We start from the raw sequence: 13,437 nt of genomic DNA, 5'->3' as shown, positions 1-13,437 counted from the left end.
GTCCAGTCAGGGATCTATGGAAGATTTGGATATGGCCTCTTCCAATTAGCTTAGGACTAATTAAATTAAAACCCATAATATAATATAAGCTAAAATTGGAATATTATTTACAGCCACTACAGAAATAATATTGCACTGCCCCATCCAAATCCCAAATTATGAGTAATTCGGGTTTCCATTTAAAATTAATTGTTTATTTCCCGCTCTTAAGATCCATATGTCCATTAATTAATTATTGTCTGCTATGGACTTAATTAATTAATCTCTTATTTAATTCCAAGAGTGGACTCAGCTCGAAATCCTTATTTATTATCCATAGAGTAATCAAACTCCAACTAGCTAGGTTCCTGAATAATAAAACTTCGTTTCGGCCTCTCTTGGGGACATTATCAAATGAGACTCACCTCGCGTGCGTTTCTACATAATAGCAATCCTAGCACCGCTAGATATTAATTAACACTACCCAAAATACCAGGCTTATTGGGTTACGAAAAACCCGCACCATTTGATAAATCAAAGTAGTGTAAAATTAACATCGTATGCTCAATGCTAACGTATGTAGATTAAGAAATATTTATTTATCAAGACCTCGTCTTTCAGTAAATAGCATAAAGACACGTCTTGCTGTTAGATCCATTCAGTGCTATATCACACCAATGTCATCTTGTTTCATTAAGGCTTAGAAACAATCGTACTGACATTGCAACCTTCCACGATAGGTAGTCTAGGCCTATCTAGGTTGTGAAATTCTTCTTTTTATTTGTTCAGAACTGACCGTGTTACCTTACGGTGGACGATGCCCACATCCGGTCTACTAAAACAAAGACTTAGACTTTGTTAAGTTTCTTATACATTTAAATATGTATTTAAACAGCCATTAAATGTAAAAACATAACAACATTATGACAAAATGATCTTTTTTATTCCTTAGAAAATGAATTAAGAGTTTATACAGTATTCAATCACTCGAAATGTGATTTCTAGTATACAAAACTCTAACAATTGGAAAGATGACGCAAGAAGAACTTGGTCTTGAATTTTGAGAAATGCCATTTTATGGTCACCAAGGGCATCGTACTTGGGCATGTTGTATCGGAGAGGGGTATTGAAGTTGATCAAGCAATGGTAGAAGTGATTTCGAAGCTTCTTTACCCGACCAACCAGAAAGATATACGTGGATTTCCTGGTCATGCAGGGTTTTACAGAAAATTTATAAAGGACTTCGCCAAGAGAGCGCAACCTTTGACAAGACTCCTTCAGAATGATGTAGATTTTGAGTTCAATGATGCATGCAAGGAAGCATTTCATCTCCTCAAAGACAAACTGATTTCAGCCCCAGTAATCTGCACTCCCAACTGGAATTATCCATTCGAGGTGATGTGCGATGCGAGTGATTTTGCAGTCGGAGTTGTACTGGGCCAGAAGATTGATAGGAAGAATTATGTCATCTTCTATGCTTCGAACACACTAAATCAAGCCCAGAAGAACTATGATACTATGGAAAAATAGATGATGGTTGTGGTGTACTCTTTCGAGAAGTTTCGACCTTACCTACTAAGGTCAAGAGTGATAGTTTTTACTAATCACGCAACTATCAAGTACCTGCTGGCAAAGAAAGAGTCCAAACCCAGACTGATCCGTTAGGTTTTGCTACTTCAAGAGTTTGACTGAGAAGTAAGAGACAAGAGAGGAACTGAGAATAGGGTAGCTGACCAACGTAGTAGAATACTTCAAAGTGATAGTGAGGAAGCTATACCAGATGCATTTCCTAAGGAACATCGGTACTATGTAGAGGTATCTCCCAAGCTGATCAGTTGGGCAAAGGTGTTAGCTCAAACTGATCCAGAGAGAGAGGCAAAAGGAAAAAATCGGATGCATAAAGAACCATGGTTTGCTGATCTAGAAAACTACTTGGTCGTTGGAGAGTTGCCTTCGAACCCTGAAGTCACTCGAGCTCAAAGGATGAAAATCAAAAGTGAAGCAAAGTATTACTTCTGGAATGACCCCTATCTTTGGTAGATGAGGACTGATCAAGTCATTCGAAGGTGTATACCTGATTGGGAGCAAGAGGACGTTCTAATCCATTGCCATTTGAAAGGTCTAGATATGAGCTTAATGTGTGATTTGTTTTATCAACCACGTGTGTCACGTGTCCTAGCCTTTCAACAATATTTATAATTTTCCCACAATTGCAACCAACTAAACAAAGTATAGAGACAAGAGTGGGGTCGAACCCACAAAGATAGAGGAGTAAAACATGCATTCAAACATTTCGGAAAGTGTTGGCTGCTGCCACACAAATTTGGTGGTGGGTTTTCTAAAATCTACTTGACTTGGGAGGAAACTAAAACTAGACTTATCTACTGGACTTAGGAAACAGATATAAGATCTAGCTAATCTGCTAGACTAAGCACCGTAAAAGAAACAAGTATGAATCATGAATCAAAAGCTTTTTAACGGAAATCAGCATAAATTCCCTACACTAATCTATCCTACCGAAAACTACCTAAAAATGAGAAGCACATGCAACGAGAGTACGTGGAGACCATTTTCCTATTTTGGCTAACCTACAAATCAGAATATCTGTAAAAGTAACAAACAAGGACAAAAAGCATGATTCCCCAACTAACTAATTATTCCTTCACATTCAAATTATCGGAAAAAACAAGGGAGATAAACAAGACATGTTCAACATTGTTCTCTTCAATCTGTACATTATTTGTTGTTATGAATGTACATTATAAGATACTATTGATACATTATTTATTGTACCAAATCTAAAACATATATTAAAAAATGAAATTTAATTCATGTAGTGGTACTATACCTAGTCATGAGATGCTAAATCCATGGTGAATGATTCAACCTCCCTGCCAGTTGGTGATGATTTCGTTTGTGAGTGGGTAATACAACTGAGACTCGCATTTTTCCACTTTCTCGTGAAATAGGTCAGATCAACCCAGATTGAAAGATCTTAACCATCATACACTTGTGAATAGTTGTAAATAAAATGGTAAACATGCTCCTCAACACAAGACATAACGAAAAAAAAACATTCCATAACCTTGAAATAAAACATAATCAAAAGCTTGAGCAGCAATATCCAACCGATCGGCGGAAACAAACAAAACAGATTCTCAAAACTAAAATACTCAAAATACGACAAACTACGGAAATATGAGAAATGCACGATGATGTCTGAGACTCGTGTTTTTCCAATCTCTCTTCGGTCGTTATGCGACTTGATCAAGTAGAACCTCCCAACTGATCAGTCTACATCAATCCTGCAGGGCAGTGGCAGTAATTCGCTCATAGACCCCAACTAATCAACTGGAATGTGGACTCGATTCAAGCGAGAATCGGAAAACGGCCTCAAAACCTTAACCCACTACACTATTGGCTAGTATAGGGAAGTAAGGATCGATCCCACAGAGACGACGCGTTTCTGGTTTGTTTGGAAACACTACGAGGCAGCTGCTGCCACGCTTCTTAAGTGGGTTAAGTTGCCTACCTAAGCTGGACTAAACCATAGTCCAACTGATCAACTAGATTTAACTAAGAAATGAAAACAGAGATCCTACTTCCTAACTGATCAACTCGCACTAACTACTGAAAACAAGTATGCAGGAACAGGGGAAACATCTATATCTACGAAAGCGATAAACAATTGATCAACTAAACATCCAATTTTGCTCAGTTCAAACTTAAACTGATCTGCTTCGACAGTTCAATCCTCAACAAAAACAATCCACACATATTCAATTCCACCCAGAAAACTCACGATTCACACAAAGATGGTTGGATCGTGACGAAATCGAAATCAGAATGGTTAATCTAACTCGACTTTGTTCCAATTCCACCGCACTCTAACAATTCAGATCGGATCTAGAACCATTGACTTCGATTCCCCAATCTGAATGCACATCTCACCTCAATCAGCTCAGATTCTAACATATCGAGCTAGATCAGGACCGATTGCAATGCCAACTATCAAAATCCACAAACAATTCACTTATACCAGCTAGAATTGAAGCTAATTCAACAACGCACTAACAGAGAATTCTCAATTTGAACACAATTCGTTTCCCCAAACGTAATGGATAGAAATTCAAAATGAAACATAGCTTTTATCATCCAAATTTCAACGTCTTTAGCTAACAGAATTGAAGACAAAGATCGCAATTACAGAATTCACAATTCAAATCTAACTACTGTTGCTGGAATTTAAATTCTAAGCTAGTTCTAAGCAAATTGAAAGCGATTAAAGGTTGCGACGACTCTGTCGGAGTTGCGCCGGCGGCCTGGGTCGGCGAGGATCCTCTTCCGGCGGCAATTCTCTCCTCCTTGGCTGAGAAATTTCGCGACCCCCACTCTCGATCGATCCCCTTTCCTTTTATAGGCGCAAGGATGTATCTGGTAGGGTTTGGCCATGTGCTTTTACGAATCTATCCTTACTAGCACATCTCTCAAATGCTGTGATTTTCTTCCTCATTCCGCGGTCGACTTGATCAATTTGGCATCCTTTTCAGCTTGACTGCCCTGTTGGTGATTAATTCCACTTGATCAACTGGACCTACTTTTGACATAGAAATCCACTAAATTCCCATCAGTTTCCTCCAATTTATGCAAGTGATTTCTTGTAAACTAATGCATGAAAACCGACTCATCAATGTCGAACTTTGATGGAACGGATTGGACTACGATCTAGCTGGCACGTGGCTATGAACTCTGCTCAAAGAATGTAAAAGGACTATGGAAGAAACATCGAATGTGGGGACTAGAATGGATGAAGAATGGTGCTCATGGTAGTGGAGTGATTGTGTGGCGAATGATTGATGATGATCCGTGTTTCTTTCTCCCAAGGTTGATCCTTTATTTTTTGGGAAGCTCATCATGCTCAAATCCCTAGGGCATCTTCCCTTTTGAATGGACTTTTGTGCCCTTTCTCAACAAAACATACTTCAAAACTCTCTTCTCTTGTCCTACTCCATGCAATTCTGCTCCTTTGGATATCTGTTTGATCAGTTAGGGATTTTCACTAGTTTAGCTCTTGTTGCCCTGCTTGGCCTGTCTGCCTCCGGTGGAAATTTTTGCACATTTAACTCGCGATTTTTGCTTTTTAGTCTAATAATGTAACTCGGCTATTATTATCACAACCATCCAATCCATGGATCCAATGGATGAGATTTGTTCTGTTATTTGATAGAAGTTCACATTTTGACTATAGTGCGCCCCATTAATTATATACACATACTTTCATATATCACACACACACACACACACACTTGAAGAAAAGTAGGTGAGGGAAAGAGAATCGAAGAAGACTAAAGGAAGGAGAGAGATATTAGCACGTGCTAAACCATTGAAAAATTAAAGCACTTCTTCTTTTGACATTGCTTCTTTGGTAAATTATTTCTCTTCATTTCATGTGGCTGAAAGAAATTTATACTCCATCCGTCCCACTGTACTTGAAACGTTTGCTTTTCGGCACGAGATTCTATATACTACTGTTTTGTTAGTTAAGTGGAGATAATAAAATAAAAGAGAGTAATGTTTCTATTTTCAGAAACGTGTCAAGTAAAATGGGACATCTAACAAAAACGTTTCAAGTAAAGTGGGACAGAGGGAAAAAAAACGTTTCAAGTAGAGTGGGATAGAGGGAGTAGGTTACAACATAAGATCATTTACTTGATCCTTCTTTAATATATGGTTCATTTATTTTATTGAGTGAACTATAAAAATGGTACTTGATGTTGTTGTTTATTTCAAAAATAGTCAATGATCTTGTCAAAATCATGCCCGTGGTACATACAAATCACATATTTTGTACTAGCCATAATTTTCTACCAAATATACCCCTGAAGTCATTTTTGTCGCCGAGGGGTATATTAGGCAGATCAGGTACTGCTGCAGACTGTTGATGGTAATGCGTGTGGGAAAAGGGGAGACATGGGTTGTGATGTGACATTTTTATATTAATTTATTTATTTTATTAAATTTGTAGAGACAGGTAAATGTAATTATTTATTTGTAGATGAACTAAATTTACGATTATTTATTTTATTGAATTTGAGATTATTAATGTGAGATGAATTAAATTTTGTAAGAGATATTATCTCAAAATTTCATATACTCCTATTTTTGGATTTTGGATTTTAGTAACCAAATCAAATAAAAAAAAATTCTCTCTCTTTCTTTCCCTCCGTTTCTCTCTTCTTCCTCTTCTTCTCTTATTCTTCGCAGAGCAAAATAGCGACGATGGCCGAGGAGGAATCGACGGTTAGGGGCTGACCTCTAGGCAACGGTGACGGCAAGGACTCGCTGTCCGGCTGGAGCCGTGAACTATGTCGATGGATTTTGGAAGAAGGAAGAATTACGAATTTTTCTCAATTTGGGAATTGTTGAAATGGAGAAGATGATGACCTGATGGGATTAGGTGGGAGATGGAGTCACGGCTTCAACGACGGACTTGACCCCACCGATCAACGGCGTGACTCCGGCACTCTGCCCATCGACGGGAAGTAGGAGATCGGTGAGGGAGGTGGAGTATGAAACTAGGGATCTTGATTATTTCCCAATTGTTGAGAAACTGAAAATTGGGTACCCAAATACCCGATGCGGGTATCCTGTCCCGAAAAATCGTGTATCCAATCCCGACTTTTTTGCCTTCACTTCTGGTTGTTGACGGGCTGACAACCGAGGGCGGCTATGGACGGTGGCAGAGAGAGGGGCGTGACCGAGAGAGAGCCGGAGCAGAGAGGGGAGGCGTCACATTCTCAGAACGAGAGATTTCGTAACAAGGGTCCCAATTCGAAGACCTTTCAATTTGCTTACCTTTCGATATATAGGATCGTGGCATACGAATTTTTCAAAATAAGTCATTTTCGAATTTTATCTATTTTATCTTCTTTTATCAAAGGGATATTGCCTCCTAATATCACGAAACTTTCCAAAAATTTGTTTTTTCACACAAACTTTAAATTTGGAATATAATATCATGAACTTTTATAGTTGTTGGATTTATATCATACAATAATGATTTAAGCGAGACGTAATGAGTATAAAATATAGTCTAGAGTGCAATGATTTAAGTAATGACGCGTAGTAATGTAAGAAGAAACAATAATGTATGAATAATTGTGCATGCTGTGAGACAAACTCCAAAAGATAATCTGGTTAGAGGCATAAATAACAAGGCAAAAATATACTCCCTCTGTTCCATGTTAATAGAGTCATTTTTCTATTTCAGGAAGTTCCAAGTTAATTAAGTCGTTTCTACTTTTGGCAAAAAGTAACACTCTCTTACTTTATTCTCTCTTCATCTCTCTTACTTTATTCACCAACCACTTAACACACTATTCTTAGACTCTATGCCGAAAAGAAACGCCTGTATTAACAAGGAATGGAGGGAGTAATATTCAACAAATAAGAAGGCAATCTGGTTAAGTACAACATTGATACCCCTAGAGAAGGCATTGAAGTACTGTGAATGTGCTCGTTTGTTTGTTTTTCCATTTGTTTGTCACAATTTCCAGATTCAGGGTGACGCCGTTCACAACATTTACCACACATAGGCAATGGTTTGCTTAACATCTTCTCAGCCTTCTCTTTTATCCACACCAAATAGCTTGCAGAGCTACTTAACGAACCTTTGGTCTTTTCACCAATGATGGTGTCTGAACTTCAACAACAGCAGGCTTCTCAACAAAATAAAAATCTTCAATTTTCTTTTGCTTCTTAGATGATGACAATCCTGAGTATCTTCCAAAAAGACTTTGCTCAAGCTCTTCATTTCCAGCTGCAAATAACAGAAACAAATTTCAGCAACCTTATGCCATATGTAATGCATAATAGAGTAATTTGACACTTATGATTTTGTAGGCCGTAACAGAGTATAGCAAAAATCACTAAATACTATCGAATCATTAATAAGTTCTTTACTACTATAAAAATCACTGAATCAATGAAGCTAATCTGCAATGAATCACAAACAAATTGAGTTAATACTGAGTTCATAATAAATAAAATAAATGAAACCGAAACGCTAAGCTGAAATGAATCGCCAACAAATTGAACAAATAATGAGTTCATGGCGAAATTCATAAAAACCAGCAAATTTTAGTGATCTAAACACCTACAAAATTAATCGCCCCCAACATGCAAATTGCTCACCTTCTGGAAAATATATGAATCAACGTTATTAATTGAGAAGCCTGCTAAATAGTCTTCAATTATGAATAGTAAAAAGAGTATGAAACAGAATCAATGCAGAATCGTGTGAATATGGAATTACCAGTGTTGTTAGGGTCGCGGGGCGCCCCGGGGCGATGAGGGGGGACCCCGGGTCGCGGGGCGATGGGGCGACGGGGCGAGAGACCCACGAATCGGGGCGCCAGAATAGCCGAATGATGATTATATTTGTGTCTCTTTTATAAGTTTGTTGCTGGAATGTTTATCACATCAAATAAATCTACATACATCATTACTCCATATTAAAAAAAGAAGATTAGACGAAAAATATAAATTTTTAAACAACATAACATAACTAAATAACTGAATTTTATTATCAAAAATCATCAAAGTTCCAAAAAAAGTTTATATTGCATAGTTAACGTTTATGTTGTTAGTAAAGCGTACTAACGGAATAAGTATTTATTTACTTTTAAAAATTGAAAATAGACGATTTACTAACATTATTTCTATTATCAGGAATTTTCAATTCCATAACATAGATAAAAGAATTAATTATTTTGATTAGTCCTTCTCATTTCCATAACATAGATAAAAGAATTAAAAATTAATTAATTCATTTAAAAGTGAAGCGTTAAATAATTAGTCCTTCACAAGTTATTTTAATTCTTTTATCTATGTTATGGAAATGAATAATGATTAGTATTATAGGAAACTACTATCACACTGCTCACAAGTGCATCAACTTAGTTAATTAAGTTAGGTCTCGAAACCCAACTAACAAACTTGATTTGGCATGTAGATAAAATATCACATGGCCAAGCGAATACTCGCACGAAACATGAAAAATGAATTATAGGAAACTCATGCATGCCTTTCTTACTTTTTTTGTTCTTTCTAACATGTAATTAGAAAAAGAAATGACAAGAAATGATTTAAAAATAATACTCCCTATAGTTTGTGACTCTGATCAGCACAATAAATGACACGTCTTTGTTAGCAAAGTTGACTCATATTTTAAGAAATATTTTAGAACTCATATTTAAAGAATTAAATAAGTATACTAAATCAGTGGAGCAGAGTGATTGACGGAGACCGTGAAATAATTATCCAGTGCAACGCGGTGTAGGTGAGCCATTTCCCATTTATCCACACTCACATCGATTTCTCGTTTCCATCAAACCGACAACTGTTTCTCTGCTTCTCCTTCCTCTCTTACTGTAAAAAAAAGTGAATGGATGCCTTTGTTTCTCAATTAGGCTCAACGGCGACCGAGCCGACCCAGGCGCTCCACGGCGACCCAGCCGACCCAGGCGCGCCTCACCGTCGCTCCACGGATCTCGCACGACCCCGCCGCATCGGGGCGATGTCGGTCTCGGCCCTTGCGACCCGCGACCCAAGCGCGCTCGGGGCGCGATTTTAACAACACTGGGAATTACGAAGCAAGATTGAAGAACGAATGGATTGAGATTGGGTTGACATGACGGAAACTTGAGGAAGATTTTGTTGAATGAATTGCAGAATCGCTTGAATGAATTTCATATTGTTTTTAATTTTTACAGAACAAGAGATAAAAATCATGATCCACAATAATAGACTTCTCTTCAAAATATTTTTTCAACATTTAATGAAATAATATTAACTAGAATATAAACCTACTCACCAATAACATTGACAAGGCAAAAAACATTTTAACAACAGCAGCAACTAAATTAAATGATTTCTACGAAAACCGAAATGAATCAACTCTAATCATGCATATATTACGTTGGCCACCGAGGAAGTTTCATGGCATAACATAATCTTGCTTACCGGTGGTGGTCATTTGTACTGCTACCTTCTCATCTAGTATCTGAGGGTGCGCTTCCCAGAAGCCTGTCTCTATTATGTTGCAATGTCCTACAACTATCCTGCCAGTAGCACCTTCTCCGTTGTCCACCAGCTTCGACTCCTACATAAACACAGGCCTACAAGTTAGACTTGATGCCAGAGACAATTAGTAATCAAATGATGTTTCTGAAGCAGAGAGCCTTCACTTTGTCCCAGAAAACAGATGAACCCAGGCAGAACATAGGCGGCAATGATTTGTAATAGTTGGGAACTCCAGTGAGTCTATCAAGAAGTTCATTTTTCTCCAGAGTTTGAGTCCGCTGCAAATTAGAGATATAAAACGAAGGTATAAGAAAAGGTTCAAAATGGAGTGAGCATAGTCGAAACCTCAAACAGACACGAATAATCTGTGTGACCATTATTAATCATCACAATATCATTTTATACATCCGGAAACTATCTAAAGGACTGACTACCTGCAGATCGCAAGTATTGATTTGTGCTTCGCTCTTGCTCTTTCCGGACTTCACGAGCAACCAGAAGCAAGTATTGTATTGATTGTTGATGTGACCTGCAGATCGGGAGTAATGATTGTACTATAGATCTTTTTATTGATATACATGGATGACTTTATAATTTTTTTATACATACATTAGTAATGGAGCTTCTATTTAATTACAGAATTTATAGCAGAAATATGATTGAGGGATTGACAAACTAAGCTTACAATCAACTTGTCTCCATGCTAGATAATCTTTGACGATCTCACTGGATGGGTAGCAAACAGCACGGCCATCAAAATATGGTAGGTGTTCCATCTCTTTCTGGGGGAAAAACTCATTCCATCTCATCATGTACGTTGAAGTGAAGACAGATACTACAGCAGAAACTATATCACTGCACCACAAGTGAAGCTATTTTAAACTACATATACGATAATCAAACAGAGGCAACAAGATCATAATAGAAGAAATACCATACCCGGCACATCTTTGATAAAGCTGGGAGTACTTATTCAAAACAAAGCTGGGGAGAAAGTACCAAATAACTTGTCAAACACATACACATAGTTAAAAAGAGATGATGTGGAAACTGATTTATGACCTGTACTCATCACTAACACCGTAAGCAAAAACGATGTCCCTAAAATCTTCCAGTACAGCAACTGCACATGCATTCATTAGATTGAGAGCTTGTGCATCATTTGGCTTCTCAAATTCATGAACTTCAGAAAACCTACCATAATCCAAAACAAATTAGAGCCACTGAGTGCTATTGTCTGACCCAGTTCGGAGCTCCAATTGAAGTAAATAGTTACCTGTGGAAATGACAACCATCAATGCGAACAACAATCCAGGTGCACAACATCAATCTGCTCTCGTGTAGGAAAGATTTGATGTCCTCAGGTGTAGTTTTGTTCAACTTTTCACGAAATTGTGCCAGCTCGCCTTCCGATAAACACCCTTTTTCACTCCAAAATCTTTTTGATGCAATATTTGCCGAGTTAACTGTTAAAAATTTCCTCTCACATCTTTTGACATGGGAGTCATCAATTTTGCACTTCACAATATCCTCCACCTAGTCATAAAAAGAGAGAGTTTAACTAGTGTAAGTTGTAACACAAAAATCGAGCCATTCTGCTCATTTGAAAATAAACAGGCACAAAGCCGTAATATTAACAATTACCTTTGTCTTGAGAATGCATGTACCATGGCGAAACATCTCCGGGATATCTTGCTTGTAGTTAATGTTAAAACACTGGTAAAGCAATTCATGTTTGTCTTGTTTAAGAGATCCCTGGAACCACATTTCCACTTAAATGTACCATTTCAAAATTTCAAGAGATAAATACACAATACAAACAAAATTGAGAATAGAGAAAGTCAAACAGTCAGTTTACCCTCAAAGTGGCTTGTGCTTCCTCTTTACTCTTTCCACATTTAATCAGTTGCCAAAGACAAGTATCATACACATTATTTGTGTGACCTGCCAAAAGGATAATAAATTTCAATTTTCTACATAGCATGAGCCGAGAATTATATATAGTTCAATGACAGCATTACAACATAAACAGGTGCGTGCCATTTGCCTGACAATATCTAGAAATTAATCACGTAAATTTGCACGCAAAATTTACTTACATTCATCTTGTCGCCATAAAAGATATGCTTGCAGATCATCACAGCAAATAACTTGAGCCCAAAATGAAGGGGCATATTTCAACTCTTTCTGAGGAAAAAGAGCCCTCCACTTGGAAACATAAGCGGATGTAAATAAAGACACAATAACAGAGCTTATCTTGCTGCAAAGTATACTTTTAGTCAGCAATCGTGATACTCATGATCTTGTATCATGCTTCACAATAAAATAGAATAAATAAAACTCAAAATTTTTATATTCTAAGTTTAAAATTTAGTATTCAGGGAGATCAAAGTCAAAGACACAGACTTTATTGTAATAACACAGAAAAACATGGAATATTGTAAATGAAACATCAATAAAGATCCCATCTTTTAGAAATAAAAATTGTTTAGAATTTACCTGCTGCGCCGCTCGTAGAACTTGGTTTTCTTTTGGAATATGAAACTACAAACAACCAAATAAAAGTTTCATAGACCAAACAATGGAAGGAAAGAGATTTGTGTGTAAGATATGTTGTTGACTACCTGTGCTCACCAGCGCAACCATACGAGAATATAACATCTGGAAACTGCTCCATAACAGCAATGGCACACTCGTTCATTAACTCTAATGCTTTCACGTCATTTGGTTTCTCAAACTCATGCACTTCAGAAAACCTATATGATAGGACTTATTATCTTGAAGAAGTGTGTAAACTTGTTTACAGACTATGATTCAAAACATACCTGCAGAAATCACGGGCATGAACATAGATGATGATGGTGTAGGGCGGCATGATCACATCCTGCACCTCAAATGACTTCACGTATTCGTATTTGCTATTCGCCATTTCACTAAATTGCACTGGAAAGAAGGGCGGCAAACACAGTAGCGGCTAAGGTTTTGATCAAATTTAAATCATATAAGATAATATCCAATCACATCTAGTATAGAACTAGAGGAAAATAACAATTCCACCAAATCCCCCAAAATAAAGAAGAAATTCTCGGTTTATCATATTTTCCTACCAATTAAAAGTATAGAAACAGCAAGGATTCGAATTCTTCACTTTAACATAGAAATTGGATTTGATTCATGCCAATAACCCAAAAGGAAACAAGCAAGATAAATGTCTACCTTGTAAAAATTGAGAAGGAGATATGGCCGTCGGAGAGATGAACAAAAAACGACTAATTTGCAGTCGCGGCTGGTTTCGCCGCTTCACTAAATTGAGGGAAGAGAGATTAGGGTTTTCTCCACTCCTTCGTCTCCTATTTATAGAACCAAGTTTTTTTA

General features: G+C 37.3%; 1 protein-coding gene across 5 annotated transcripts; it reads right to left on the bottom strand.

Moving 5' to 3' along the window:
- Positions 1-7,371: 7,371 nt before the first annotated feature.
- On the bottom strand, positions 7,372-13,437 carry LOC121748281 (tRNA(His) guanylyltransferase 1-like). Of its 5 annotated transcripts, none has more exons than XM_042142529.1 (15): positions 13,279-13,437; positions 12,888-13,005; positions 12,687-12,818; positions 12,562-12,606; positions 12,162-12,322; positions 11,921-12,006; positions 11,707-11,817; positions 11,339-11,598; positions 11,125-11,256; positions 11,002-11,046; positions 10,748-10,917; positions 10,497-10,591; positions 10,227-10,340; positions 10,003-10,141; positions 7,372-7,798 (listed from the first exon to the last, which is right to left on the bottom strand). In XM_042142529.1, exons 2-15 carry the CDS (start codon positions 12,989-12,991, stop codon positions 7,641-7,643), a joined length of 1,752 nt encoding a protein of 583 aa, XP_041998463.1. In that variant the 5' UTR covers positions 12,992-13,005; positions 13,279-13,437; the 3' UTR covers positions 7,372-7,640. The 5 variants fall into 5 exon arrangements, with proteins under 5 accessions (XP_041998463.1, XP_041998465.1, XP_041998464.1 ...); XM_042142531.1 differs by lacking the exon at positions 7,372-7,798 and adding an exon at positions 8,415-8,443; XM_042142530.1 differs by lacking the exon at positions 7,372-7,798 and adding an exon at positions 8,417-8,470.

Source organism: Salvia splendens, chromosome 9 (assembly GCF_004379255.2).
Source record: "Salvia splendens isolate huo1 chromosome 9, SspV2, whole genome shotgun sequence".
In the NCBI taxonomy this organism is placed as follows: Eukaryota; Viridiplantae; Streptophyta; class Magnoliopsida; order Lamiales; family Lamiaceae; genus Salvia; species Salvia splendens.
Note: the sequence above shows the minus strand (reverse complement) of the source record. Positions and strands in the feature narration are given on the sequence as shown.

Bases quoted from the DNA above. Each gene is read 5' to 3' on its own strand.
- LOC121748281 (XM_042142527.1), bottom strand. From the start codon at position 12,991: ATGGCGAATAGCAAATACGAATACGTGAAGTCATTTGAGGTGCAGGAT. The intron at 12,607-12,686 runs GTAGTCAACAAC...GGTTGTTTGTAG, and splicing joins GGTTGCGCTGGTGAGCACAG to TTTCATATTCCAAAAGAAAA. The intron at 10,142-10,226 runs GTGAAGGCTCTC...GTGTTTATGTAG, and splicing joins CATCTGTTTTCTGGGACAAA to GAGTCGAAGCTGGTGGACAA.